Source organism: Molossus molossus, unplaced genomic scaffold, assembly GCF_014108415.1.
Source record: "Molossus molossus isolate mMolMol1 unplaced genomic scaffold, mMolMol1.p scaffold_m16_p_7, whole genome shotgun sequence".
Classification (NCBI taxonomy): Eukaryota; Metazoa; Chordata; class Mammalia; order Chiroptera; family Molossidae; genus Molossus; species Molossus molossus.
In genome coordinates this window covers 101,122,688-101,149,513 of record NW_023425401.1, presented here as the reverse complement: position 1 = coordinate 101,149,513, position 26,826 = coordinate 101,122,688, and the positions used below count along the sequence as shown (strand labels likewise).

The window sequence follows — 26,826 nt, the reverse complement described above, 5'->3', positions numbered from 1 at the left end:
AAGAAAAAGTTGAAGTGCTCGACATGTGTTGTAGACTGAGGTCTGCAGCTGTGGGAATCTGTCATTTTGAGGTAAATGAATTCAGTGTAAGATCCAGTTTTATTTTGTTTTTGTTTTTTTGTTGTTGTTTTTTTTTTATCCTCATCCAAGGACATTTTTCCATTTTCTACTCAGATAGAGCGGGAAGGAGAGAGAGGAAGAGAGAGAAACATCGATGTGAAAGGGACACATCGAGTGGCTGCCACCCACACGACCCAACCAGGGCCAGGGACAAACTGCAGCCGAGGTACATGCCCTTAGCGGGAACCGAACCCGGGTCTCTCTGGACCACAGGCTGATGCTCTAACCGCTAAGCCAAACCGGCCAGGGCTGTTTTTGTTTTTTTTATCCTCACCCGAGGACATTTTTCCATTTTTTGTTCAGATAGAGCGGGAGGGAGAGAGAGGAAGAGAGAGAGAGAGAAACATCGATGTGAAGGGACATATCGAGTGGCTGCCACCCTCATGAGCAACCAGGGCCGGGGACAAACTGCAACCGAGGTATGTGCCCTTAGCGGGAACCGAACCCAGGTCTCTCTGGACCACAGGCCGACGCTCCAACCGCTGAGCCAAACCGGCCAGGGCTGTTTTTGTTTTTTAAAGAAATTCATGAAGCTGTCACTGCAGCTACACCAGCAAAAACCTTGAGCTTTTTATAAAATACCTTTTTTTTCCCCCTCACGCGAGGACATTTTTTCATATTTTGTTCAGATAGAGTGGGAGGGAGAGAGAGAGACAGAGAGAGAAACATCTACATGAAAGAAACACATCGAATGGCTGCCACCCGCATGACCCAACCAGGGCCGGAGACAAACTGCAACCAAGGCGCGTGCCCTTAGGGGGAACTGAACCCGGGTCTCTCTGGACCACAGGCCAATGCTCTAACTGCTGACCCAAACCGGCCAGGGCAAAATACCTTTTTATCTCACACTGAAAAAGCAGCTTTTATGTGGGTACAGGGTTGCTATAAGAAAGGCATACCTATAGACTCTAATGATTCAAGAAAAAGCAAAGTCATTATATGACAACATAAAGCAAAAGAAAGGTGAAAGATGTCATACTGGAGAATTTAATACCAACAAAAAATAGTTTTAAAAGTTTAAAAAGAGGCCTGGCTTTAAAAAATGTCAAGAGACAGTCCGGCCAGTGTAGTTCAGTGGTTGAGCGTCAACCTGTGCACCAAGAGGTCACCGGTTCTATTGTCAGGACACATGCCCAGGTTGTGGGCCAAATCCCCAGGGGGAGGCATGCAGGAGGCAGCCAACAGATGTTCTCTCTCGTTGATGTTTTTCTCTCCCTCTCCCTTAATTCAAGATAACAGAATCAGCCCTGGCCAGTTTTGCTCAGTGGTTAGAGTGTCAGCCCGCGGACTGGAGAGTCCCTGGTTTGGTTCCCATAAGGGCACGCACGTACCTTGGTTGCAGTTTGTCACCTTCCCTGGTTGGGATCATGTGGGTGGCAACCACTTGATGGGTCTCTCACATCAATGTTTCTCTCCCTCCCTCCCTTTCTCCCTCCCACTCTACCTGTGGATAAATGCAAAAATATTCTCGGGTTAGGATTAAAAATAAAAAAGATAACAGAATCAGGTTCTACTGACCAAGAGGCAACAGCCAAATTCCTAAAGGCCATTAAGAAAATCATTGAAGAGCAAGGATATCTGCCTGAACAAGTTTTTAATGCACACAAAAGTTCCCTATTCTGGGGGAAAATGCCACAAAGGACATTTGTTAGTAAGGCAGAGAAGCAAACACCAGGATTTAAGGTAGTAAGTGGTAGGTTAACTCTATTGTTTTGTACAAATGCAATCAAGTATATGATCAGGAATGCCCTTAACTACAAAGCTGCTAATCCAGAGCCTTTAAGGGAAAAGACAAATACCAGCTGCCAGTGATTTAGTTGTTCACTGAGGCCTGGACAATGAGAACCCCTTAAAAAGGATTGGTATTGTACAGAAAGAGTTTTAGAGAAATGAAAATGTAAAAAAGCCAGATAGAAATTACGATGTATTTCAATAAAGTTACACTGAGGGTGCCTGCCTCTCCTTCCATCTCTTCTACCTCTGCAACTCCTGAGAAAGCAAGACTGACTCCTCCTCTTCTCTTCCTCCTACTCAGTGTGAAGGTGATGAGGATTAAGGACTCTTAATAATCCACTTCCATTTATGAATAGTAAATAATCCTCATGCCGTACAGTCAATAAACTTCTCTGCTGTCTTCATGTGAAAAATCTAATATATGTACAACCAATATGGCAGTATGAAACATTTTTGTGTTGTGATCATTGTGTAGGACATTGTGCACAAGACTTGCATGGAAGTGAATAGCCTATTCTTACATAGGCATAAAGTGAGTGATGTTTAACATAAAATTAATGTTAGTTTTGTTGCTGTTTTATAATTACGCTTTCAAGGAATTACATTATTGTACAGTATTCCTCTTTCATAATTAAAGAAACTGCATTTTAGACTACCATCACAGGTTAAGTTGTTCTTTTCAATATATAACAATGTTGCCAATACTGTATTATGAAGATTAATAGAATACTGTATGCCATTAAAATTTTATGATGATTCATTAGTGTATAGGCTAGGCTAATGTGAAGTAATCTTACTGATTACACTAAGCCAGTAATTTTCAACCCATTTTAGGAGAATTTTTAAAACATGCAACACCTGACTAAGATGGGGCACTTTCCTCTTTTGCCTTAAATTATCAAATAAAAATTGACAACAGCCCTGCTGGTGTGGCTCAATGGATTGAGTGTCCTACCATGGACTGAGAGGTCCTGGTTCGATTCCCAGTCAGGGCAAATGCTTGGGTTGCAGGCTCGATCCCCAGTAGGGAGCATGCAGGAGGCACTCAATTGACATATCTCTGTATCTCTCTCACACTGATGTTTCTCTCCCTAAAAAAATCAATAAAAACGTAAAAAAAAAAAAAAAAAAAAAAAAGAGCCCAGCCAGTGTTGCTCAGTGGTTGAGTGTTGACCCATGCACCAAGAGGTCATTGGTTCGATTCCTGATCTAGGCCCAATCTCCAGTGGGGGCATGCAGGAGGCAGCCAATCAATGTTCTCTCTCTCTCTCTCTCTCTCTCTCTCTCTCTCTCTCTCTCTCAAATCAATTAAAAACAATTATTAAAAAAAGAAAAAATGAAACAGCCCTGGCAGGTGTTGCTCTGTTGTCTGGAGTGTTGTGTCATTTACCAAAAGATGGTGGGTTCGATTCCTGGTCAGGGCACATAGCCAGGTTGGGGGTTTGATCCCCAGTTGGGGCACATACAGGAGGCAACTGGTCACATCAATGTTTCTCTCTCTCCCGCTCACTTCTTCTCTCTTAAAAAAAAAAAAAAAAAAAGCCCTGGCCGGTTTGGCTCAGCGGTTAGAGCGTCGACCTGCGGTCCTGAGAGACCCGGGTTCGGTTCCCGCTAAGGGCACGTACCTCGGTGGTAGTTTGTCCCCGGCCCTGGTTGGTTGTGCGGGTGGCAGCCACTCGATGTGTTCCTTTCACATCGATGTTTTTCTCTCTCTCTCTGTTCCTCTCTCTCCCTCCCACTCTACCTGAACAAAAAATGGAAAAATGTCCTCTGGTGAGGATAAAAAAGAAAAGCAACAGCCCTGGCTGGTTTGGCTGAGCGGTTAGAACATTGGCCTACGGACCAAGGAGTCCCGGGTTGAATTCCGGCCAAGGGCACATATCTCAGTTGTGGTTCATCCCTGCCCCGGTTGGGGTTGTGTGAGTGACAATCAATCAATGTGTCTCTCTCACATCGATGTTTCTCTCTCTCCTTCCCTCCCACTTTGTCCAAAGATAAATGTAAAAAAATAAAAAATATCCTCAGGTGAGAATTAAAAACAAAACAAAACAATAAGAGACTTTAAAAAATAGAGCCAACACAAAAGCTATTCAGTGTGAATAAACTGAAATTATGCCTATTTTTAATTTTGTCAGATGAACAAAAAACATATTTCTGGGGGCACTGTAGAATTTTAGTAATTAGTTTGTGTGTCATGAGATGAAACAGGTTGAAAATAGATAACTAGGAAGCTATCATAAAACAATCATATTACCACTTCATTTTTAGCATGAACTGTTATATCTACAAGGAAATACAAATTTTTTTTCACATTCTCTTTTCATTGTTATCTAGTATTAGTGATATGTTAAACATCTATAGTGTTGTGTATCATAAGACAGTATTGATGTAGGTACTGAAGATGGTTCACATTATAAACAGATGTCAAACTTATAATATCAATACAGTATATCACTATAAATGTATTTTCATTTCCCCAGCTTGCTTTATTGTAAGAATACCATATATAATACATATAAACATATAAAATCTGTGTTAATCAACTGTTTTATGTTACCAGTAAAACTTCCAGTCAACAGTAGGCTACTTGTAATTAAGTTTTTGGGGATTCAAAAATTATAAGCAGCCCTGGCCGGTTTGGCTCAGCGGTTAGAGCGTCGGCCTGCGGTCCTGTGAGACCCGGGTTCGGTTCCCGCTAAGGGCGCGTACCTTGGTTGCAGTTTGTCTGCGGCCCTGGTCGGTTGTGCGGGTGGCAGCCACTCGATGTGTCCCTTTCACATCGATGTTTCTCTCTCTCTCTCTGTTCCTCTCTCTCCCTCCCACTCTACCTGAACAAAAAATGGAAAAATGTCCTCGGGTGAGGATTAAAAAAAAAAAAAAAAAAATTATAAGCAGATTATTTTGTTCAGACAGAGTGGGAGGGAGAGAGAGGAAGAGAGAGAGAGAGAGAGAGAGAGAGAGAGAGAGAGAGAGAGAGAGAGAGAACCATTGACGTGAAAGGGACACATCGAGAGGCTGCCACCCGCACGATCCAACTGGGGCCGGGGACAAACTGAGGTACAAAATACAACCGAGGTACGTGCCCCCAGCGGGAACCAAACCGGGGTCTCTCCAGACCGCAGGCCAATGCTCTAACTGCTGAGCCAAACAGGCCAGGGCATAAGCAGATTTTTTTACTGCGTTGTTCAAGGGTCAACTATAAATCTTCAGATATATATATATGGTTTTATGAAAACTGCAAAAACAGTCACACAATGCATGACGTTTTGGTCAGTGATGGACCACATATATAGTGGTAGTCCCATAAGCTTATAATGGAGCTAAAAAAACTCCTATTGTGTAACACATTACACAAATACCACTGTGTTACAATTTCCTACAGTATTCGGTACAGTAACATGCTGTACAGGTTTGTAGCCTAGGAGCTGTAGGGGAACAGACTTGTCGCCCCCAATATATGTGTATTTCACATAAGGATTATTTTAGGCTGGATACTTTTAAGAAACAGCAGACATGGGAAAAGCTCTAAAAACCAATTAGAAGTCACGCTTTTGTAAAGACATATTTGTGAGGGAAATCTCCACTTACAAGGGTGTACCAGGAAGAGGAGGATGACCTTAGTAACCTTACATCTAGAACTCAATGCAAAAGAGGACTTAAATCTGCATAACAACCTTGCCCTTGTTTACTGTGCTTTTCCTGGTAACCTCCCATAACTGACTCCCCCCAATCCAACATCTACCTTCATTTGTCTTCAGCTGAGTGGCTTCAGCCATTTTGAGTTACTCAGTTTTCCTAGGACTCTCCCACGTATACAGGAGGTACACATGCTACTAAACTTCTGTTTGTTTTTTGCTGGTGAGCTGGACCCCTTGGCTAAGGCATCTAAGTGACTCCCATTCTTATCTAGGTCCCTTAGCTAAGGCGACTGAGGACTAGGCAATTCCATCCTTATCTAGACCCTAGGCTAAGGTGACTAAGCAACGCCATCTTTTTCGGCAGTGGACCTTCCTTAGTATTTTTCCAGTAATAGGTTAATTACCCCTAAAAGTAAAGAAACTTTGCCTAAGGTTATGGTTGCCCTACTTAACGGGATGTATCTTGCAGTTTCTGAGTATCAGGAACTGAAAATCATGAGCCCAGTGACTAATGCTTATTTTGACTTCTGTTATAACCGCTTTTGCACCTACTATTGTACTGGCTGCCTGAGGGGGAACAAAAAGGGAATGTGGCTTCTGTCTTTAAAAGCAGATGAGCAAGAACAATGGGGCTGTTGATTTGGGAAGACTATGCCCCCCACTGCCCGCTGGTGAATAAAGCGCTCCTTTCATTTACAATTTGGCTGTGCATCTCTGGTTGTCTCGTTGACACGTCATAACACTGGTTAATCTGTCTTTTATTACAAGGATATCTCAGCCAAAAACCCAGTAGGGATGAGGAAAAATTATTTCTTCCCCTACAAAGCAAAAGGCTATACTATATAGCCTAGATGTGCAGTAGGCTTTACCATCTAGGTTTGTTTCAGTGTACTCTATGATATTCACAGAGTAATGAAATCACCTAACAAACATCTCAGAAAACACCCACATTGTTAAGCAAGTGTATACAAAGGAAAGCAAAAATGCTCACTGGCTTCATTACCCAATTTATTTGGGGAAATTAACTATAAAATACTTCACATTTTAAAATTCATAATCTTTAATTTCTGGATTGATAAATTACATTTAAAGGTATCCTAAACATTTAGACATTAAAATGATCAAGAATGGCTACACAATATATATTTTTCCACACTATTACCTTTAATCTGTGTCTTTATATTTAAAGTAGATTTCTTAGAACTAGCATATAATATAACCAAATTCTGCTTTTAAAAAAAATTCAGTCTCACAATCTCTACCTTTTAAATGGAATGTTTAGACCATTTACAGTTAATGTAATTAATGGTACACCAGGTTTAAATTTCCCGTCCTCTGTATTTTCTGTATGTCCAATCTGTTTGTTCCTTTCTTCCTGTCTTCTTTTTGGTTAAGTATTTTTTAGGATTCCATTTTATTTCTATGAGTTATACCTTTTTTTCTCTAGTGGTTTCTCTAGGGTCACAGTATATAACTTTCACTTAAAATCTAGAGTGGTTTTATTAATATCAGACTAAGAAAATATCAGAATAAGGGGTATTATCAGGAATAAGAAATAACATTTCAAAACATAAATAAATAAAGGGTTTGCCCTGGCTGTTTTTGTTCAGCGGTTAGAGCCTCAGCTCATGGACTGAAGAGTCACAGGTTCAATTCCGGTCAAGGGCACGTACTTCGGTTGTGGTTCATCCCTGGCCCTAGTTGGGGTCTAGTGGGAGGCAGCCAATCGATATGGCTCTCTCACACTGATGTTTCTTTCTCTCTCTCTGTCTCTTTCCCTCTCTCCCACTCTATCTGAAGATAAATGGAAAAATATCCTTAAGAGAGGATTAAAACACAAGAATAATAAAAGAGTTCAATTGATAAAAAAGACATAATAATCCTAAATGTATATTAACCCAACATCAGCTTCAAAATACACGAAACAAAAAATTGACAACATGGAAAGCACAAAATCCACAATTATAGTCGGGATACTCCAACACTAGTCAGTAAATAAAACAAGTAGACAGAAAATCAATTGGATACAGAAAACTTGAACAAATCAATCAACTATTTTGACTCAACTGACAATTACAGACATTTAGCAAGGTAGAATATCTTTTTTTTCAAGTGCAGATGAAATATTCACCAGACAGACCATATGCAGGACCATAAAACAAGCACAGTAAATCCTCAATTTTGGAAACTTTCATTTAACAGAATTTGGATTTAAGGACAAAATTTCCAGTCTGTATGTCATATGTGAAAATTAACACCCTGTTATTTTAAAATGCTCTTAACCAAGATTTGCTTATAATTAAACTAACAGGTTTGTGTGTGTGTGTGTGTGTGTGTGTTTAAATTCACTGTTAAACAGATTTTAATGAATAGGCCATATGTTGGAAAAACACTGTGGTAATTCCACTGACATAAATATTACATATCTACAATGTTCAGCAAATGATTAGCACGTGATCATACTGCACTGTGTGGTAACTGGTTCTGTTGTTGAACGGCGTGACTTTCTGCAGCAGTTATAATGCTTGCCTGCAATATTCCAATGTTCTGACATGCGCTGAGCCACACCCCAGCCATCACATTCGTTTACCGGTGGTGACTGGTGAACGCACAAATTTACTAGACCTAATTCAGTATAAATTTAATTTTTTTTTCTTTATTGATTTGAGAGAGAGAGGAAAAGACAGTGAGAGAGGGATGGAAACAATGATGAGAAAGAACAACTGGCCACCTTCTGCATGCCCCTGACCCTGGGGATTTGGCCCACAACCTGGGCATGTGCCCTGACCAGGAATCGAACTGGCGACCTCTTGGTGCATGGGTCAACACTCAACCACTGAGTCATATCGGCCAGGCTCAGTATAAATTTAAAATTAAAGTAACACATACAAAAAACTTTTCTGTGAAATTAAACTTTTCATACATACTTAATTTTAATTACATAAACATGTCTACTAAGTAAAAACAGGTAAACTAATCTGTCAATTTTTTAACATATGCGTTAGAAAAACCTATTTTATTATATAATGGACTTTCGGCTTTAACAGACACCCCTTGCCTGAATTAGGCCGTAATATTGACGTTATACTGTGTCAACATATTTAAGATGACATATTTAAAAGAACTGAAATCACACAAATGTTCTCTAACCATAATAAAATTAAAGTCAGTAACAGAACAAAATATGGAAAAAACACCAAAAATATAAAAACTAAACATACTCCTAAATAAACCACAGGTCAAAGAAAAAATCACAAGCAATACTAGCAAATACTTTGAATTGGATTAAAATGAAAACACAACAGGAAAATCCGTGGGATGCAGCTATAGTTGTGCTTCGAAAAAGGAAACTTGTAACATTAAATGGTCTAAAATCAATTACCTAAAAGCTTCTGCCTTAAGGCCATAATAATAAATTAAACCCAAGTGTGATTCAGTTAGAAGCAATGGAGACTACTGCAAAAGTGGAGAATATAATCCCATATGAAGGTATTCAATTTTCTAAAAAACAAAATACAATTTTGGCCAAATAAAATAGAGCTCTAGCCCTGGCCAATTTGACTCAGCGGTTAGAGCGTTGGCCCGTGGACCAGAGAGTCCTGGGTTCGGTTCCCACTAGGGGCACATACCTCGGTTGCAGTTTGTCCCCGGCCCTGGTCGGTCGTGTGGGTGGCAGCCACTCGATGTGTCCCTTTCACATCAATGTTTCTCTCTCTCTCTCTCTCTCCCTCCCATTCTACCTGAATAAAAAATGGAAAAATGTCCTCGGGTGAGGATAAAAAAAATAAATAAATAAACTCTATTTGTAGGATATCAGATTTTAACCTGTGCTGTAGAGGAAGAGAGGAGGCTCCCAAGGTGCTAGCAGACTGTACTGAGGTGGGAAGAGAAGGGAGAATGCTATAGTTGCATGGGTGCAGAACGGGGGACAGGGTATGCTGTGTGTGTGTTGTATGACTAGCTAGCTTAATTAATTTTATGTTATACATTTCATCATATCAATGGTTCTAAATTCTAAAATCCACTAATTTTGATACATAACCCATTAATATGCCTGGACTAATTAAATATTTTAAACTTATGTAACTTCCTCTTAGTAGTAATAACTTTCCAATAATTTCATCAAATATATGTTCTTTAAAAAGTACAGACACTATGGCTCTACAAACCAACAATTAAGAATTTAGTTACCTCTGCTTCTCTTTTCTTTGCTCGTGCTTTCTCTACTTCATCCATTACTTTCTGGGATTCTTCCACATTCCCTTCAGCTCCTAGTTGTTCCACCTTAGCCAACAATTTACCAATTTCTTCATTTAACTCATGAACACGTTCCGCCTAGAAAGAAACAGAAAAGATCATGAAAAAAAAGCAGATAAAGTATCAAGTTCAAATTATTTCAGAAATGCTCAGCAAATACTTGAAGTTATCTAAGGCAATATGAGTATAAAGAATGCTTCCTGAGCACATCATAAATGAATTGATGAAGTATTAGGAAGTTTTGAGCTTACCTGCATTCACTTCAGTGAGATCAGGGATACATCTGATCTCTATATAATTATTACTTCCCAAACTCTGCTTTGGTAGTGTATTCCAAGTATAAAATACCTTTTCTTGCCCTGGCCTGTTTAGCTCAGCGGTTGAGCATCGGCCCATGGACCAGAGTCTCGGGTTCGATTCCAGTCAGCTGCGGCTCAGTCCCCGGCCTTGGTCGGGGCCATGCAGGAGCCAGCCAGTAGATGGGTCTCTCTCACATCAATGTTTCTCCCACCCCACCCCCACCCTCCCACTCCATCTGAAGCTAAACAGAATATCCTTGGATGAGGATTTAAAAAACAAAATCTATAGTTATATTTTATTTCCCAAACTTGCCATGTTGCTTTCTGCCTCTGTTCCCTCTTCCTGGGATGTCATCCCTTACCTCCCTTGTGAATGTCTATTCAGTCAACAAAATCCAATTTGACTCTATTTTGTAAAGCGTTCTTAATCAATCATCCTATTTAACCTCCACTTAAAGAGAAAAGCAGGGAGAGCCATACACTCAGATTGCTATCTGCATTTCCCATCTTTGTATTTCCAATGCCCAACAAACAGCATAAGCTCAAATAAGAGTTGAAATAAATTGCTGAATACTTTTTCAAGCAAAGCTATGGCTTTAGAGATCTGGGTTATGGCCAAACCAGTTAACCAGATGTGCAATTCTGGCCACATTACTTCACCTGAATCTACTTCCTTATGTGAGGAGAAATTAATGTCTCACAAAGCTGTGAGAAATGAGAAAATGTGCCTTGTACGTACACTGCGCAGCACATTGATTTTTAGTATATTAGTGTGTCAACCCTTCTCCCTTAGATCCTGTCTTTCTACTGGAATTCTTGCCTTGGGATTTGATATGCCTCAGCAGCAGCAGCACCACTATCACCATCCTGGGAATCAATCTCATTCCTTTTCTTTTAATGGCACTTGATACATATAAATGGTCTTTATTTTGGTCACAATTAAGTAATTATCCTGTATGGCCAATTATATTAGCAAAGAAGGTTCTAATTTGATACGGATATCTAGTCCCAACAAACTAGTGTGCCAATAATCTTTACTTCTCAGATGTCCCCCAATCTAAGATATTTCTCGTCAAAGAAATTCCCAACCCTATTATCATTACCTGTAACAAAATGGTATTTTTCTTTAAATATCTGTCATGGAATGATTGCATTAATGCCCAAATCTCTTCACTCTTCCCTGTATCCATGCACTTTGCTATTATACTGAGTATCATTTTACTCTGAATCTGAACTTGGCCACATAAACGGCTCTGGTTAATAGGACAGTAGCAAACATGATACAAGGGCTGGCTTGAAAAGTGCTTATATGACTGAGATTGACTGCTTTTGCACCTCTACTACCACCATGAGGTATTAGTTCAGTAATCTGCACCTGACTGGAAGACCCGGGAGTGAGCCCAACTGAGGCAGGAATAACTGCCCAGTCAAGTACAACCTAAATCACTGACTGTAGACTCATGAGGTAAATAAACACTTACTGTTTTCAGTCCTTGAGTTTTGAGATAGTCTGTTAAACAGCATTTTTGTAGTGATTTATAACCAATAGTTTGAGGTCTAGCCAGCACTTGTAGATTCCTTTCAACCATGAGACAGTAGATCCCTTGTACTTTAGGATGCCCATTTTTATAATCCCCACCTTCAGAGAACTTTTCAGGAAAAGTTGGGTTAAGTAACCTTTTCTCAAATAAGGGCACCCATTTCCTTTTGTATGTATGTATCTAAGCACTACAGTATAAAAAGGAGTAGCTCAGCCAGTGTGGCTCAGTGGTTGAGTGTCAACCCACACACCAAGAGGTAACCGGTTCAATTCCTGGTCAGGACACATGCCCAAGTTGTAGGCCAAATCTCCACTGGGTGGCATGCAGGAGGCGGCCCATCCATGTTCTCTCTCATCAATGTTTCTATCTCTTTCTCCCTCTCCCTTCCTCTCTCTCTAAAAATCAATAAAGAAATAAAAATAAAAAAAGTAGTGAGTAAAGCAGACAAAACACAACATTTACAAAATGAACATTCCATTTGGAAAATGAGCCTAAGACACACACAGATATTTCACTAAAGAGGATGTACAGATGGCAAATAACCATATGAAAAAAATGCTCAAAGTCATTACACTCATTAGGGAAATGCGAATTGAAACCACAAAGAGATAAAACAACACACCTCTCAGAATAGATAAAATAAAAGTGACATCATCAAATGTGTAACATATTGCTGGTAGGAACATAAAATGGTTCAGCCACTCTAGGAAAAAGTCTGGCACTTTGATTTCAAAAACAAAAATGGCCTAGCCCTGGCCGGTTTTTCTGAGTGGTTAGAGCATCGGCCTGCGGTCCGGAGAGAGCCAGGATCGGTTCCCGCTAAGGGCATGTACCTCGGTTGCAGTTTGTCCCCGGCCCTAGTTGGTTGTGCGGGTGGCAGTCACTAGATGTGTCCCTTTCACGTCGATGTTTTTCTCTCTCTCTTCCTTTCTCTCCCTCCCACTCTATCTGAACAGAAAATGGAAAAATGTCCTCGGGTGAGGATTAAAAACAAAAATGGCCTAGCAACTGCACTCTTGGGTATTTATCCCAGAGAAATAAAAACTTATGTCCACCCAAAAATCTGTATACAAATGCAGCTTTATTGGTATTAGCCAATAAACAACACAACCCAATATTCCCTTCAGTATATGAATGGTTCAATTGTGGTATATTCACACCATGGAATACGAGTCAGAAATAAAAAGAAATGCCCTACAGGTACAACGACTTGTATGAATGTCAAGTTGTACTGAGTAAAAAAAGCCAATCTTAGAAGGATACATACTTGTGGGGGTTGAGGAGGATGGGTTGTTGTGGAAGAAGGTATAGAGGGGATAAGTAGTGATGGAATAAATTTTTTTTAAAAAGGATACATACCGCATGATTCCATTTATGTCATTTAGGTGAAATAATGTAATTATAAAGATAGAAAATAGATTAGTGGTTGCCAGGGGCTAGGGGAAAGGAGGGTGTAGCTATAAGAAAGATAACATGAGGGAGTCCTGTGATGATGCTACAGTTATTACGGTAGTAGTTATCCAAGTTACATGTGATAAAATTACAGAGCTACACACATACACACATGGGCGCACACATAAGTGCACATATATGGTGAAATCTGAATAAAATGCAAGGACTGGACCAATATTAATTTCTTGGCTTCGATACCATACTCTAGTTGTGTAAGAGATGTTAACATAAGGAGGAGCTAAAGGAACAGCACATACAATTCCCTGTGTGTCTTTGCAAGCTCTTGTGAATGTAAGTTTTCAAAATAAAAAAGTAAAAGTAAGTTGAAACGATATTTTGTACTACTGGAAAAACTGAAATTCTTACCTTTGCTGCCACTTCAGCACTAATCTCTTTTTGAGTTTCTGCTAATCTTTTCTTAGCCACTTCTGTTCTTCTATCACAATCTGCAATGAATGACTGAAGATGATCCATAGCCTACAAAGTTTAATTAAAAGACAATTATTGCCAGAAAAATCAACTTTCTTCAGAAATATCTTTACTCAAAAATTACACTTTTTAAAAATGCTTCTATGGAAGTAAAAATATAGTAAAAGCAGGTTTAATTATAAATCAAAAATACTATTCATCAACTATCAAATTGGGAAAGAGTAAACGAAAATAATTCTCAAGAAAGGTAAGACTATAAGGAAACTGCCACTCTCATACTCACTAAAGGAAACACAAACCAGTGCAGTCCTCATAAAAAGGCAATGCGGTAATTGGTATAAAATGCCTTAAAAATGTCCCCCAATTGAACAATTTTACTTCCAGAAACTAGTTTTAAGAAACTAATCAGAGATATATGCAAAAATTAATATTCAGCCCTGGCCGGTTTGGCTCAGCGGTTAGAGCGTCGGCCTGCGGTCCGGAGAGACCCGGGTTCGGTTCCCACTAAGGGCACGTACTTCGGTTGCAGTTTGTCGCCGGCCCTGGTTGGTCGTGCGGGTGGCAGCCACTCGATGTGTCCCTTTCACGTCGATGTTTCTCTCTCTCTCTCCCTTCCTCTCTCTCCCTCCCACTCTATCTGTACAAAAAATGGAAAAATATCCTTGGGTGAGGATAAAAAAAAATATATATATATATATTCAAAGATGCTCTTCAGTGTTACTTTTAAAGGTCCCAGAAGTTGTAATTACCCTAAATATCCAAATAACATGTAAAAATTTTAATCTTTAGCCATTAAAGAAAGGTGGTTTTTTTTTAATCCGCACCCAAGGACATTTTTTTTTTTTTTGCATTTATCTTCAGATAGAGCGTGGTGGGGGGGGAGGAAAACATCAATGTGAGAAAGACACATCAAGTGGTTGCCACCCACAAGACCCCAACTGGGGCAAGGGACAAACTGCAACCAAGGTAAGTGCCCTTAGCGGGAACCAAACCCAGGTTTCTGCGGTCGGCGGGCCAATGCTCTAACTGCTGAGCCAAACGGGCCAGGGCTAAATAAAGGTTTTAATAAAACATTGTAGGGCACAAGAAAATGTTCATGATTCAGTTATAAAGAGTTACAAAATATTATATGTAGTAAGATCCCAACTTTATAAAATAAAGACTAAAAAGTGAAAGAACACACGTTAATAATTATTTCTGAAGATATGGGTACTTAATACTTTTTCTAAATGTTCACAATGTAAGTGTTACAAGAAAGCCCTGGCCAGTGTGGCTCAGCTGGCTGGGCATTGTCCCACAAACCAGGAGGTTGCCAGTTCCATTCCTGGTCAAGGGTACATGCCCAGGAAATTTTGTTACATTTCCAGTAACAAAAAAAGTTACAGGAACACTTGCCCTTTCTTCAAATAAACAATTAAGAATTTTAACAGTGTCTTCATTGCAAAAATCCAATTCAATATTTATATAAAATTCATTGATACATTTGTCAGGCATATATTAATATGTCTATTATTAAATAATAGTCCATTTAAAAGAAACTTAAGATTTATTCCCAAGTAAAGTAATTTGGACTTTCATCTTACTGTACAAAAATATAGCTAATTTGGCCCTGGTTGAGTGGCTCAGTAGGTTGAAGCATCATCCCGAACACCAAAAGGTTTCAGGCAGTTCCAGGTCAGGACATATACCCAGGGTGTAGGTTTGATCCCCAGTTGGGGTGCGTGAGGGGGGCACATGGGGCAACAATCCATGTCTCTCTTGCTCCCTCTTCCTCTCTTAAAAAACACACACACACACAAAAAAAACAAGAATTTCATTTCCTTCCCTTTTCAGCTGACAGCTAGGGCTGATATTTCCATTCCAAAAAATATATATATATAAAAAACTTAAAACATGTTTTAATTAAAAATATAAATTTTTGCCCTGGCTGGTTTGGTTCAATGGTTAGAGAATCAGCCCACGACCGAAGGGTCTCAGGTTCAATTTTGGTCAAGTGCACATGCCTGGGTTGTAGGTTAACCTGACCAGGCTGTGTGGGAGGCAACCAATCGATCTCTCTCAACGTTGATGTCTTTCTCTCTCTCTGGCTCCCTCCCTTCCATTCTAAAATATAAAAAGTTAATGGGGAAAAAAAAATTTTTAAATACAAATTTACTAAGCACATACTGAATTCTAGAAATGGTTGGCTAACCCAAGAATTTCTTGAAAATGAAAAGCAGAAAAGCTCATTTAGAGGTTTTTATTTGTGATAATGATAATAATAAAAGCTACTAAACTCTTTTAATTAAAATTTTATCTTTAAAATTACAACAGAAATCTATGAAAATTTCCTTATAGGAAGATATAAAAGTGGCATCTCAAAGAACTGACAGAGTAAAAATGGACTAATCAAAAAAGATACTGGGTCAAATAAGTAGCTATCTGGAAAAAGAAAGCTGGATCTATACTGCAATTCCTTAGACCAGAATAAATTGAAGTTGGATCAAAGATTTATGTGTATAAAATGAAGCCATAAAAATAACAGAATAAACCATAGGAAAGAAATCATCACCCCAGAACAGGAAAAGCGTTTCAAATTAATCCAACAGAGATTTTTAAGATTAATAAATTAGACAACAATAAAAATATTCTGCAAGGCCCATAGCCACCATAAGAAAAATGGGGGGGTGGGGGGGGATGCAAAGTATTATCTGAGGGAAGGGACTAACTTTCATAATATGTAAAGTTAGTACAAATCAACTAGAAAAATGTTAGCATCCAAAAATAACAGTCAAAAAATAATTGTATACTGATAGTTTCATTGAAAAGGAACTATAAACAGATCTTAAATATATGAAATGTTCAAACTCACATAGAAGAGAAATGCAAATTAAAACTACACTTATATTCCACATTTCATCTACCAAAGTTGCAAAGAAATCTTGACAACACACTATATGGCCATATGGAAAATATATAATCTCATATATTACTGGTGGGAGTATAAATTGATAATTCTGATGGAGAGCAATTTGGCAAAATTACTCTTTTACTCAGCTATTTATTTCTAGAAACGTATCCTATACACTTATGTAAAAATACATTATCATACTAGAATTTAAAAAGGCTAAAAATAACCTAAATACCCATACCTTACATCTCTAGACAATAGTAAATTTCTGTTGTATTTTATGCCCAGTGTATATAAACCATAATCCAATAACTTAAAGTGTTTTCCCCCAATTGTTCCAATCCCATGTTAAATTACACTTACATAGATGGCTTTCATTTCCATTAACGGAAATTCACAGAAGTAGATTGGGGGTGGGGGGGTGATTGCTTCTTTATCTCGCAAGCCAAATAAAACACCTATTACTTCACTGATAAAAAGCAGCATATGCCTGGCCAGTGTAGCTCAGTGGATGAGCGTCGACCCATGCACCAAGAGGGCACCGGTTTTGTTCCCGATCAGGACACATGCCCAGGTTGTGGGCCAGATCCCCAGTGGGGGGCATGCAGGAGGCAGCTGATCGATGTTCTCTCTCATTGATGTTTCTATCTTTCTCTCCCTCTCTAGAGTCAATAAAGGAAAAAAGGGGAAAAAAAGGCAGCATATGCTTTATGCTCATCATGCCGTGGCCCATGTGGCCCAGTAGATTAGAGCATCGGCCCATGCACCAAGTAGTCTTGGGTTAGAGTCCCAATCAAGTGCAGGTACCTGGACAGCAGGTTCAATTGAGTGCCCAAGTCAGGGCCTGTGGGGAAGACAACCAATCGATGTCTCTTTCACACGACGATGTTTCTTTCTACCCCCCCTTCCTTCTCCCTTCTACTCTCTCTTAAAAAAAAAAAAATCAATAGAAAAATTATCCTTGGGTGAGGATTAAAAACAACAAAAAGATTTATGATCACCAGTATGTTATATATAATGTTGACTTGTGTATTTTATGTAAATATAAAAAATAGTTTTTTATTTTAATACAGTTCTCATGTTTGTATTAAAAAAATAGTGCTCACTTTAACAGTCCATATACTATAACTGGAACAATACAGAGAAGATTAGCATGACCCTGTGCAAAGATGACACACAAATTCATGAAGTGTTCCATATTTTTAAAAAAGAAAAAAGATTGCCCGGCTGGTGTGGCTCTGTGGATTGAGCATTGTCCCATAAACTGAGAGGTCCTAGTTTGATTCCCAGTCAAGGCACATGCCCCAGTTGAAGGCTTGATCCCCAGTGGGGGGCATGTAGGAGGCAGTCAATCGATGTTTCTCTCTGACATCGATGTTTCAATCTCGCTCTCTCTAAAGAAATCAATAAAAATATTCTTTTAAAAAACAATATATTTTCTCTAATATTTCTTCTGTTAGTTTAACATAAAAAACAACACTGCCCTTAATATCCTTCCTATGTGTATATTTACAGAAACAAAAATATGAGTGTAAAAATTAAGTACATTATTTTTAAAAGGCCTTGCGTGCACTAAAAACTGGTTGTTTATATCTCTTTAAATTGATGTGCTCTAGCCCTGGCCGGTTTGGCTCAGCGGTTAGAGCGTCCGCCTGCAGTCCGGAGAGACCCAGGTTCCGTTCCCGCTGGCATGTACCTCGGTTGCAGTTTGTCCCCGGCCCTGGTTGGTTGTGCGGGTGGCAGCCACTCGATGTTTCCCTCTCTCTCTTCCTCTCTCTCCCTCCCACTCTGTCTGTACCAAAAAAAAAAAAAAGGAAAAATGTCCTCGGATGAGGATTAAAAAAATAAATAAATTGATGTGCTCTTAATCATTAATACTTTATTGAGAAAAATATGCTTTTCGCCTAGCTGGTGTGGCTCAGTGGACTGAGCGTCATGCCCACTCGATCTGCAGTAGGGGGCGTGCAGGAGGCAGCCAATCAATGTTTCTCACATAGATGTTTCTCTCTAATCAATAAAAAATATATATTTAAAAAATGAGAAAAATATGCTTTTCAAAATAATATACTGCATTACTTTTAGATATTAAAATACCTAGTTACACGTTATATTCTCCAAAAATGTTAATCAAGAAGTACATGATCTTACTTAAGTTTAGTACTACCCTTCATATAACCACAGAGTATTTTCCTATTAAAGAGAAATTGATCCATATTCAAAATGTTTTACTGTGAAAGATAATCTAACCCATTAAAGCAAAATCACGTACATCAAGTTCAAAGAAAAAATCTTGTTCTTTGGATGCAATTTCATAATCCGCTCTTAAAGCCAGGTCATGGACTTTCAGACATTCTCCAAGATCCATTCTCTATGAGGGAAAAAAAAGGGCACATATTAAACAGAAAATACATTTTTCAAAAATTCATTAATTACCACAGTACTCTCCAGAATATATAGTTAGTCATACAGATGGTTCATTTATAAACTTTCAAATTACAAAATTTCACAACTTTTAAAACTTGGTGCCAGAAAAAGCAGCATCAAATCTATCTACAAACAGACAAGGAAAAGCCTGTCAGAATCTGAACAAAGCTGGAATAAAAGCTCCTAGAAACACATGCATATGTATATAGCAAAGGATACAATCATCAATTCTGTACACTATCTCTTACTAAAAGGGATAGTGAACACTGGATTAAGATTCACAAAGACTGATAAAACCAGACAAAAAGAAATATGAAGTCCTATAGTTATATCTAAGACAAATTTATAAATAACTAGGTATGAGCAGAAAATAAAACAAGTTTTAAAATTTACTTATCAAGAGTTAGGGTTGCAGTATGGCAATGAGATAAATTAACTTACAGGGTATATAGTAGGAACAAAGTGACAAATCTTACTAAAGGCTGGTTTTAAAAGCAAACCCCTTCTCCTCCAAAAGATATATTCTTACTAACTCATTTCAAAATAAATATAAATAAACCAGACAAAATGTCTCAAAACCAAGCTATACAAAAAGCCGGAGAACAGAAGTAATCAGCGAGAAGAATCAAGATGTGAAGAATTTTTCAATATGAAATAGAAACAGATTTTATTATGGCCCCAAGGGACTCCAAGAGTCAGATTTTTAACTCTCTCAATGTAAGAAAACACTTTCCAATGAATGATCAGAGCTTTCCAAAGATGAAATAAGCTTCCTCAGGAGTTATTGAGTTACCAAATAAATGAGAGATTCAAACACAGTTTAGACAACCATTTTTCTAGGATACTCAGGAGAGAATTCAACTATCAGGTAGCTTCTATTTTTTTAACTCTGAGATTTTTATGGCTATATTTTTAAAAAGTGGCTTTGGCACGTTTGGCTCAGCGGTTAGAGCATTGGCCCGTGGTCCAGAGAGATCAGGGTTTGGTTCCCGCTAAGGGCACATACCTTGGTTGCAGTTTGTACCTGGCCCTGACTGGGTCGTGTAAGTGGCAACCACTCGATGTGTCCCCCTCACGTTGATGTTTCTCTCTCTCCCTCCCACTCTATCTGAACAATAACAACAACAAAAATGGAAGAAAAAAAAAGTGGCTCTGTAGCCCTGGTTGTTTGACTCAGCAGTTAGAGCGCTGGTCTGTGGATCAAAGAGTCATGGGTTCGATTCTGGTCAAGGGCACATGCTTCAGTTGCAGTTCTGTCCCCTGTCCTGGCCTGGTTGTGCAAAGAGGCAACCAGTAGATAGGTCTCCCTCCCACTCTACCTGAAAATAAATGAAAAAATATTCTCAGGTGAAGATTAAAAAAAAAAAAGTAGCTCTGTAGAACTATGTATCGTAGTTGTTAATCACATAAAGGAACAAAAGTGAAAACATAAGTAAAAAATGTCCTCAAAATTATCCTTTGGGAAATTGTAAGGAATATTCCCCATATCAAAGAAGTCCTCATCACAATAATGCCTCTACAAATTGTGTTGATGAGCATTTGGTGTTTTCCAGGCCCCACTGCTTAGTCTATAGGTTAACATACTAAAGAGTTTTCCAGTATCAAAAAACAGCAACGAAAACTTCCTATAGACATGTAGAAATTCAAAGCTGCTTATTAAGCAACATTTATTAAGAAAACGCTGTAGAAGAAAAGTTTAATACTCTTTTAAAAATGAAGGAAAATAAGACAGGAATGAAAGAGATTAATAGCAAAAGAAATGTCATTACCATCTTCGCTACAACGGCTAATAGATTTTGTAATTAATATCTTAACATTAGTCACTCCAAAAACTCCCTTTGCATCTATCTGTATGTATTTCCACAGCTATAGTTACTCAGGAGAGGCTATATTCATTTCATAAAAGGTTAAGATGTCACAGTTGGAAATGCCTTTGATCCAGTGCAGTGATTTTCAACATGGACCCAGGGGCTTTTAAATAATACTGATAAAAGCTTCTGAAAAGAAGCCCAAGCCCTACTTTCCCTAAAGACTGAATTGTAAAAGCCTCAGTGCACTTATTAGAAAATCTGGTTAGGCTGATTTCTAGTCCAATAGCCACCCTTCCACTTTATCATGCAAATTCCAATTATTTCACTAGCACATCTTTTACTGATTTTAGATAACAATTATCCCATGTCTACAAGAGCTCTGCATACAGCAGATATTCTCAAAGCACCTGTCTACTGCCCCTCCTCCAGCTATCTCCCATATCTTTATCCTCTAACTGTATTTCCAATCTGTTCTCAACAAAAATGTAAAAGTACCATACATATTTTGCCTCACTGCGTTTAACTTAAAATTTTCTGTTGCCTACCGATACTACCCTTTGGCAGGAATTCTAGGCTTTCCCCTCCACTTTCTTTTTTATAAATGTGATTTTAATGATTTTCTAGAGAGAGGAAGGGGGAGAAACATCAATGTGAGAGAGAAACTTCAATCGGCCATCTCTTGCATGTCCCCTACTGGGAATCGAGCCCACAACCTGGGCATGTGCCCTGACCAGGACCTCTCAGTCCATGGAACGACACTCAATCCACTGAGTCACACCTGCCAGGCTCCCCAACTTTATCTTTAAATTTACATCACATACCAACCAAAAGAAGAAAAGCAACTATGTGGGTCAAGAACAAAATTATACCACTGTGATAAGAGTCAAATTTTGCTTTGAGGAGTTAAAGCAAATGTATATGCTGGGGGAAGGGGGTGTTATAGAAGGGGGAAAGATATATTAACTGACTAGAATGTGAACTCCACAAGGACAAGAATTTTGTTTTGTTTTATCCATTACATGCATATGCCTGGTATAGAAGAATACTTAATATTTGTTGAATGAACCAATCTGGGAAAAGAGGACTGAAAAGAAAACTGGCACAGGGGACCCTGGGCTTAGTAAGCAAGGGTGGTCAGGATGCACCCACCCCAGGACAAAGCTGGTCTGAGTTCTAGAAGGTCTTCTCATCTTGGGTTATCTCCTTTGTTTAGACGACTTTCCTTAAGTGTTCCCAGCTACTTCCTTTCCCCCCAAGTGCACCTTGGGCTTTTCACGTTTCTGGGCCATGAGCAACTGTAACTTGACAGTCTCGCCTGGCTCACCACACTAGATTTTGGGGCTGAAGTCCTAGAATAAAAGAGCCTACCTATAATAAAGTTTCTTTTTTTGGGGGGGGGGGAGCTTGGAACAGCCCCAGTGCTTATTTTTCAGAGCAAGCAGGATAAGTGTAGCAAGGGAGATTTTCAGAATTCTAGATATTAGTCATTTATTTTCCCCGTCCATTCTGTTACAACTAAGTATCTACTGTGGTACTGTGCCATGCACACCAGAAATATTTAAAATAAAAAACAGCCCTAGCCGATTTGGCTAAACGATTAGAGCATCAGCCTTTGAACGAATGAGTCCCAGGTTCAGTTCCAGTCAAGGGCACATACCTTGGTTGTTGTTCGTCCCCGGCCCTGGTCAGGGTTATGTGGGAGACAACCAGTCGATGCCCCCCCTCCCACTCTATCTGAAGACGAATGGAAAAATATCCTAGGGTTAGGATTAAATAAAATAAAAAAACAGCTCTGGCCAGTATTGCTCAGTGGTTGGGACATCAGCCCATGGACCAAAAGATCTCGGGTTCGATTCCATTCAAGGTTGTGCAAGTATCTCGTTGCAGTTCGGTCCCCAGCCCTGGTCATGGTCATGAGGCAACCGATTGATGTGTCTCTCTCCCTCCCTCCAACTGTATCTGAAGATAAATGGAAAATATCCTAGGGTGAGGATTTAAAACAAACAAACCAGGCAAATAAAACCCAAAAATTACCTGCCATTATAAAAGTAAAAGTGAGTGAAGGAACATATGCCTATGTTAATGCGCTCCACGACATTAGTCATCTAATTTAAAAGCCATCAGAGAGGAAGTCATGATAGAACCACACCAGGACTAACTCTGGACCTCTCCAATACCAAATCAATTCTGACTTCATCACTGATGTGCAACAATGCTTTTCAACACTAAGTGCACAGATATTTGCTGCTCTTCTGAAATAAGTAAACTTCAAACTGAACAAAATAAAATGTCTGGTTATTTTCACCTAAATTGTCTTCGTGATAAAAGCCACATGAAGATTTTTATATTTCTAAATTTAACAAGTAATTTACTTTATAATTAAGTTCTTTCCATAAGTTTATTCTTGGTGTTTTATTTTTTAATCCTCACCTGAGGACATTTTTCCATTTATCTTCAGATAGAGAAGGAGGGAGAGAGAGAGAAATATCGACGTGATTAAGACATGTTGACTGGTTGCCTCAGGCCTGATCCCAACCAGGGCAGGGGAAGAACCACAACCGAGGTATGCACCCCTTGACCAAAATCTCACTCAAGACTCTTTGGTCCAAGGGCCGACACGCTGAGCCAAACCAGCCAGGGTTAAAAAAATGTGTTGTTGTTGTTTTTACACTAAGTCTATATAACGGCTTGCCTCATGGAAGAGAGAGCATTGCAATAGGTTAGACTTTGTTGCTATAGCAAGCTCAGATTGTGTCAGACAGTTTTGATTATCTGCCACAGAGTGTTGCTTGCACAAAATGTGTTTTCTTAAATTAATTTTTGTTACAGATGTTTCTCCTTTTTCCCCCATTGACACCCTCCTCCCTGCTTCCACTCTCTCCCTTCACAGTACTGTCTATGTCTATTGGTTATGCATATATGTATATAAGTTCTTTGGTTTACCTGTTCCCACACCCTCCCCCACCAAAATGATTATTTTTAAATGGATAAATTCCATTCTGCATTTTTTTAAAATCCTCACCTGAGGACATTTTTGCATTTATCTTCAGACAGAGCAGGAGGGAGAGAGGGGGAAGAAAGAGGGAGAGAGGGGGAAGAGAGAGAGAGAGAACCATCGACGTGAGAGAGACACATCGACTGGCTGCCACCCACACAACCCAAACCAGGGCCGGGGACAAACTGCAACTGAGGTACATGTTCTTAGTGGGAACCGAACCTGGGACTCTGGTCCGTGGGCCGACGCTCTACCGCTGAGCCAAAATGGCCAGGGCCATTCTGCATTTTAAATCCATTTCCTTAAGTCTTGACCAACTAGTTATACCTGATACTGATAACTTCTAACTTTACAGCACTTTAACTGTTTTAAACAGTTGATTCTGTTAAGTGATTTTTAATTATTCTTTTGAAATTCCAAAAGTGAATGAATGTTATCTCCCCAAATGACTCTAAACTTTCTGAAAGAAAATGTTTCTCTTTTACCACCCTACATTAAAGACTGGGTTTTGCACAACCTATGATTATTAAAGAAACATGGCAATTTGACTAAAGAACTGTCCTTCTAAGAACGTGAGGAAACAAAATAAGTATAGACAAACAGACAATAAAATTTAACAATGGTGTTTTTGGTCTAAAAAATCAGAAACATGTAACAGCCTAGCAACAGGGTTTTGACTAACTGAATTATGAAATAGCCTTATGAGCCCTGGCTGGTTTGGCTCAGCGGTTAGAGCGTCGGCCTGTGGTGCGGAGAGACCCGGGTTCGGTTCCCACTAAGGGCACGTACCTTGGTTGCAGTTTGTCCCCAGCCCTGGGTGGCAAACCACTCGATGTGTCCCTTTCACCTCCATGTTTTTCTCTCTCTCCCCCCCACCCCACTCTATCTAAACAAAATGTCGAAAAATGTCCTCGGGTGAGGATAAAAAAAGAAAGAAAGAAATAGCCTTATGACACATTATATAGCCATTAGAAAAGTGTTCCTGATGCAAAGAGGAAAAAAGATGGCAGCCCTGGCCAGTTTGGCTCAGCGGTTAGAGCGTCGGCCTGCAGTCCAGAGAGAACGTTCAGTTCCCGCTAAGGGCATGTACCTCGGTTGTAGTTTGTCCCCGGCCCTGGTTGGGTTGTGCGGGTGGCAACCACTTGACGTGTCCCTTTCACGTTGATGTTTCTCTCTCTCTCCCTCTCTCCCTCCCACTCTATCTGAACAAAAAATGAAAAAATGTCCTCAGGTGAGGATAAAAAAAAGAAAAAAGATGGCAAAGACAGAAAATTTTTAAATGCCATTTTTGTAAATTCAGATACAGACACTGCTACGAGGTTGGTTTGTATGAATTTTTAATAGTGGTTGAATTAAATGCAGTGAGCATGTATTATTCTTATAGTCAGAAAGCCAAGCCCTAGCCAGTTTAGGCTCAGCAGTTAGAGCATCAGCTCGCGGACCAGAGACCCGGGTTCAGTTCCTGCTAAGGGCACGCACCTTGGATGCAATCTGTCCCTGGCCCCAGTTGGGATCATGTGGGTGGAAGCCAGTCGATGTGTCTTTCTCACATCAATGCTTCTCTCTCTCTTCCTCCCTCTCTCCCTCCTGCTCTATCTAAGGATAAATGAAAAAATGTCCTCAGGTGAGGATAAAAAAAAAAGAGAGAGCCAATAAAACCACTTTAATTTGGGAGAAAAATATTGAAGTAACAGGAACAGAGGCATGTGAAAATTATACATTCAATCAACAACAAAAAATCTCAGTAGAGCAAATCAAAGGATTGACTTACGTGTTTGAGCATACTGCCAAGTGTAAACAATGGCAGTAATATGTCAATGAATGTACCAGTGATAGAAACCAGACATAGTAATAGTTCCGAGTATTTGCAAATACTCCTACTTTGTTACATGTTAATACATTTGCATGGTTCTATAAGCTAAATCCTACATGGAATAATACAGTATGAGAATATAATACCTATATCAAGAAAATTATATTCTCAATAAAAAAGATATTAAACTTAATTCACAGTTGCAAATGTACACAAAAACATACACACAAGGACTTCATTGCAACACTGTACACCAAAAACAGATGCAAACAATATTAACATATTAATAGTCATTGAATAAATAATTTAGGGAACAGCCATCTTATGAAATTTTATGCAGGCATTTTTAAAAACATATAGACTAATGATAGAGAAACTTCTCTAACACAACTGAGAATAATTCAAACAATATAATGCCTTTTGTTAAAATATACACATGCACACCTGCAAATGCACACAAAAAAGTGAAAGATGTACATTAATTGTTGACAAAGCATAGGTCTGGGTAAGGGGATGATATTAATAGGAAATATTCATGTTTTATGCTTTATCTTTTTATACTTAAAGATTATACAGCCTAAGCTCAGTTGGTTAGAGCATCATCCTGATACACCAAGGTTGTGGGTTTTTATCTCTGGTCAGGACACATACCAGAGTCAACCAATTAATGCATAGATAAGTGAAACACCACACTGATGTTTCTTTCTCTCCCTTTTTCTCAAAAAAAAAAAAAAAAAAAGCCTATATTGCCTAATAAACAAAAAAGACTGGACACTGACATACTTAGAAGACTCCTCCATTACCTATTTTTTTAAGTTAAATTAGGGTAACACTGGTTAATAATACTATAACAATTTCAGGTGTACAACTTTACAATACATACTGTGCATTCACAACCCACAATCTAGTCTCCTTCTGTCACCTTGTATTTGACCCCCTTGAACCTCTTCATCCTCCCTGCCCATTACCCTTTGGTAACCACCATTCTGTTGTCTGTATTACAAGTTTTTTGTTTCATTTCTTGCTTAACTGTTTTATATCCCACGAGTAAAATCATATGATTCTTATCATTTTCCATCTGACTTATCTCACTTAAAAAACAAAACAAAAATAGCCCTGTCAGGTTTTCTCAGTGGTTAGAGCATCAGCCCGAGGACCAATGAGTCTAGGTGGGGTTCAATTCCAGTCAAGGGCGCGTATCTCAGTTGCGGTTCGTCCCCAGCCCTGGTCGGGGTGGTGTGGAAGGCAACCAGTCGATATGTCTCTCTCACATTGATGTTTCTCTCACTCTCCCTTTCTCTCCCTCTCTCTCTCCACCACTCTATCTGAAGATAAATAGAAAAATATCCTTGGGTGAGGATTAAAAGAAAAAGAAGTCACTGGTTCGATTCCTGGTCAGGGCACATGTCCGGGTTTGGGGCTC

General features: G+C 39.2%; 1 protein-coding gene and 2 non-coding genes across 8 annotated transcripts in view; 1 reads left to right on the top strand and 2 right to left on the bottom strand.

Annotated features, from left to right (window-relative positions):
- LOC118619544 (putative RNA-binding protein Luc7-like 2) overlaps positions 1-26,826 on the bottom strand; it is a 73,432-nt gene that overhangs the window by 15,683 nt on the left and 30,923 nt on the right. For all 6 annotated transcript variants that reach the window (XM_036246152.1, XM_036246155.1, XM_036246154.1 and 3 more), the window contains 3 exons: positions 18,630-18,728; positions 13,408-13,518; positions 9,684-9,827 (listed from right to left, as the gene is read on the bottom strand). In XM_036246152.1, the coding sequence (XP_036102045.1) occupies positions 9,684-9,827; positions 13,408-13,518; positions 18,630-18,728 (354 nt within the window). The remainder of the gene's footprint in view (positions 1-9,683; positions 9,828-13,407; positions 13,519-18,629; positions 18,729-26,826) is intronic.
- Positions 17,459-17,564, top strand: LOC118620549. The gene has a single exon (XR_004957463.1). It is a non-coding gene; the product is annotated as a U6 spliceosomal RNA (small nuclear RNA).
- Positions 23,261-23,386, bottom strand: LOC118620585. Its single transcript, XR_004957488.1, has one exon. It is a non-coding gene; the product is annotated as a small nucleolar RNA SNORA28 (small nucleolar RNA).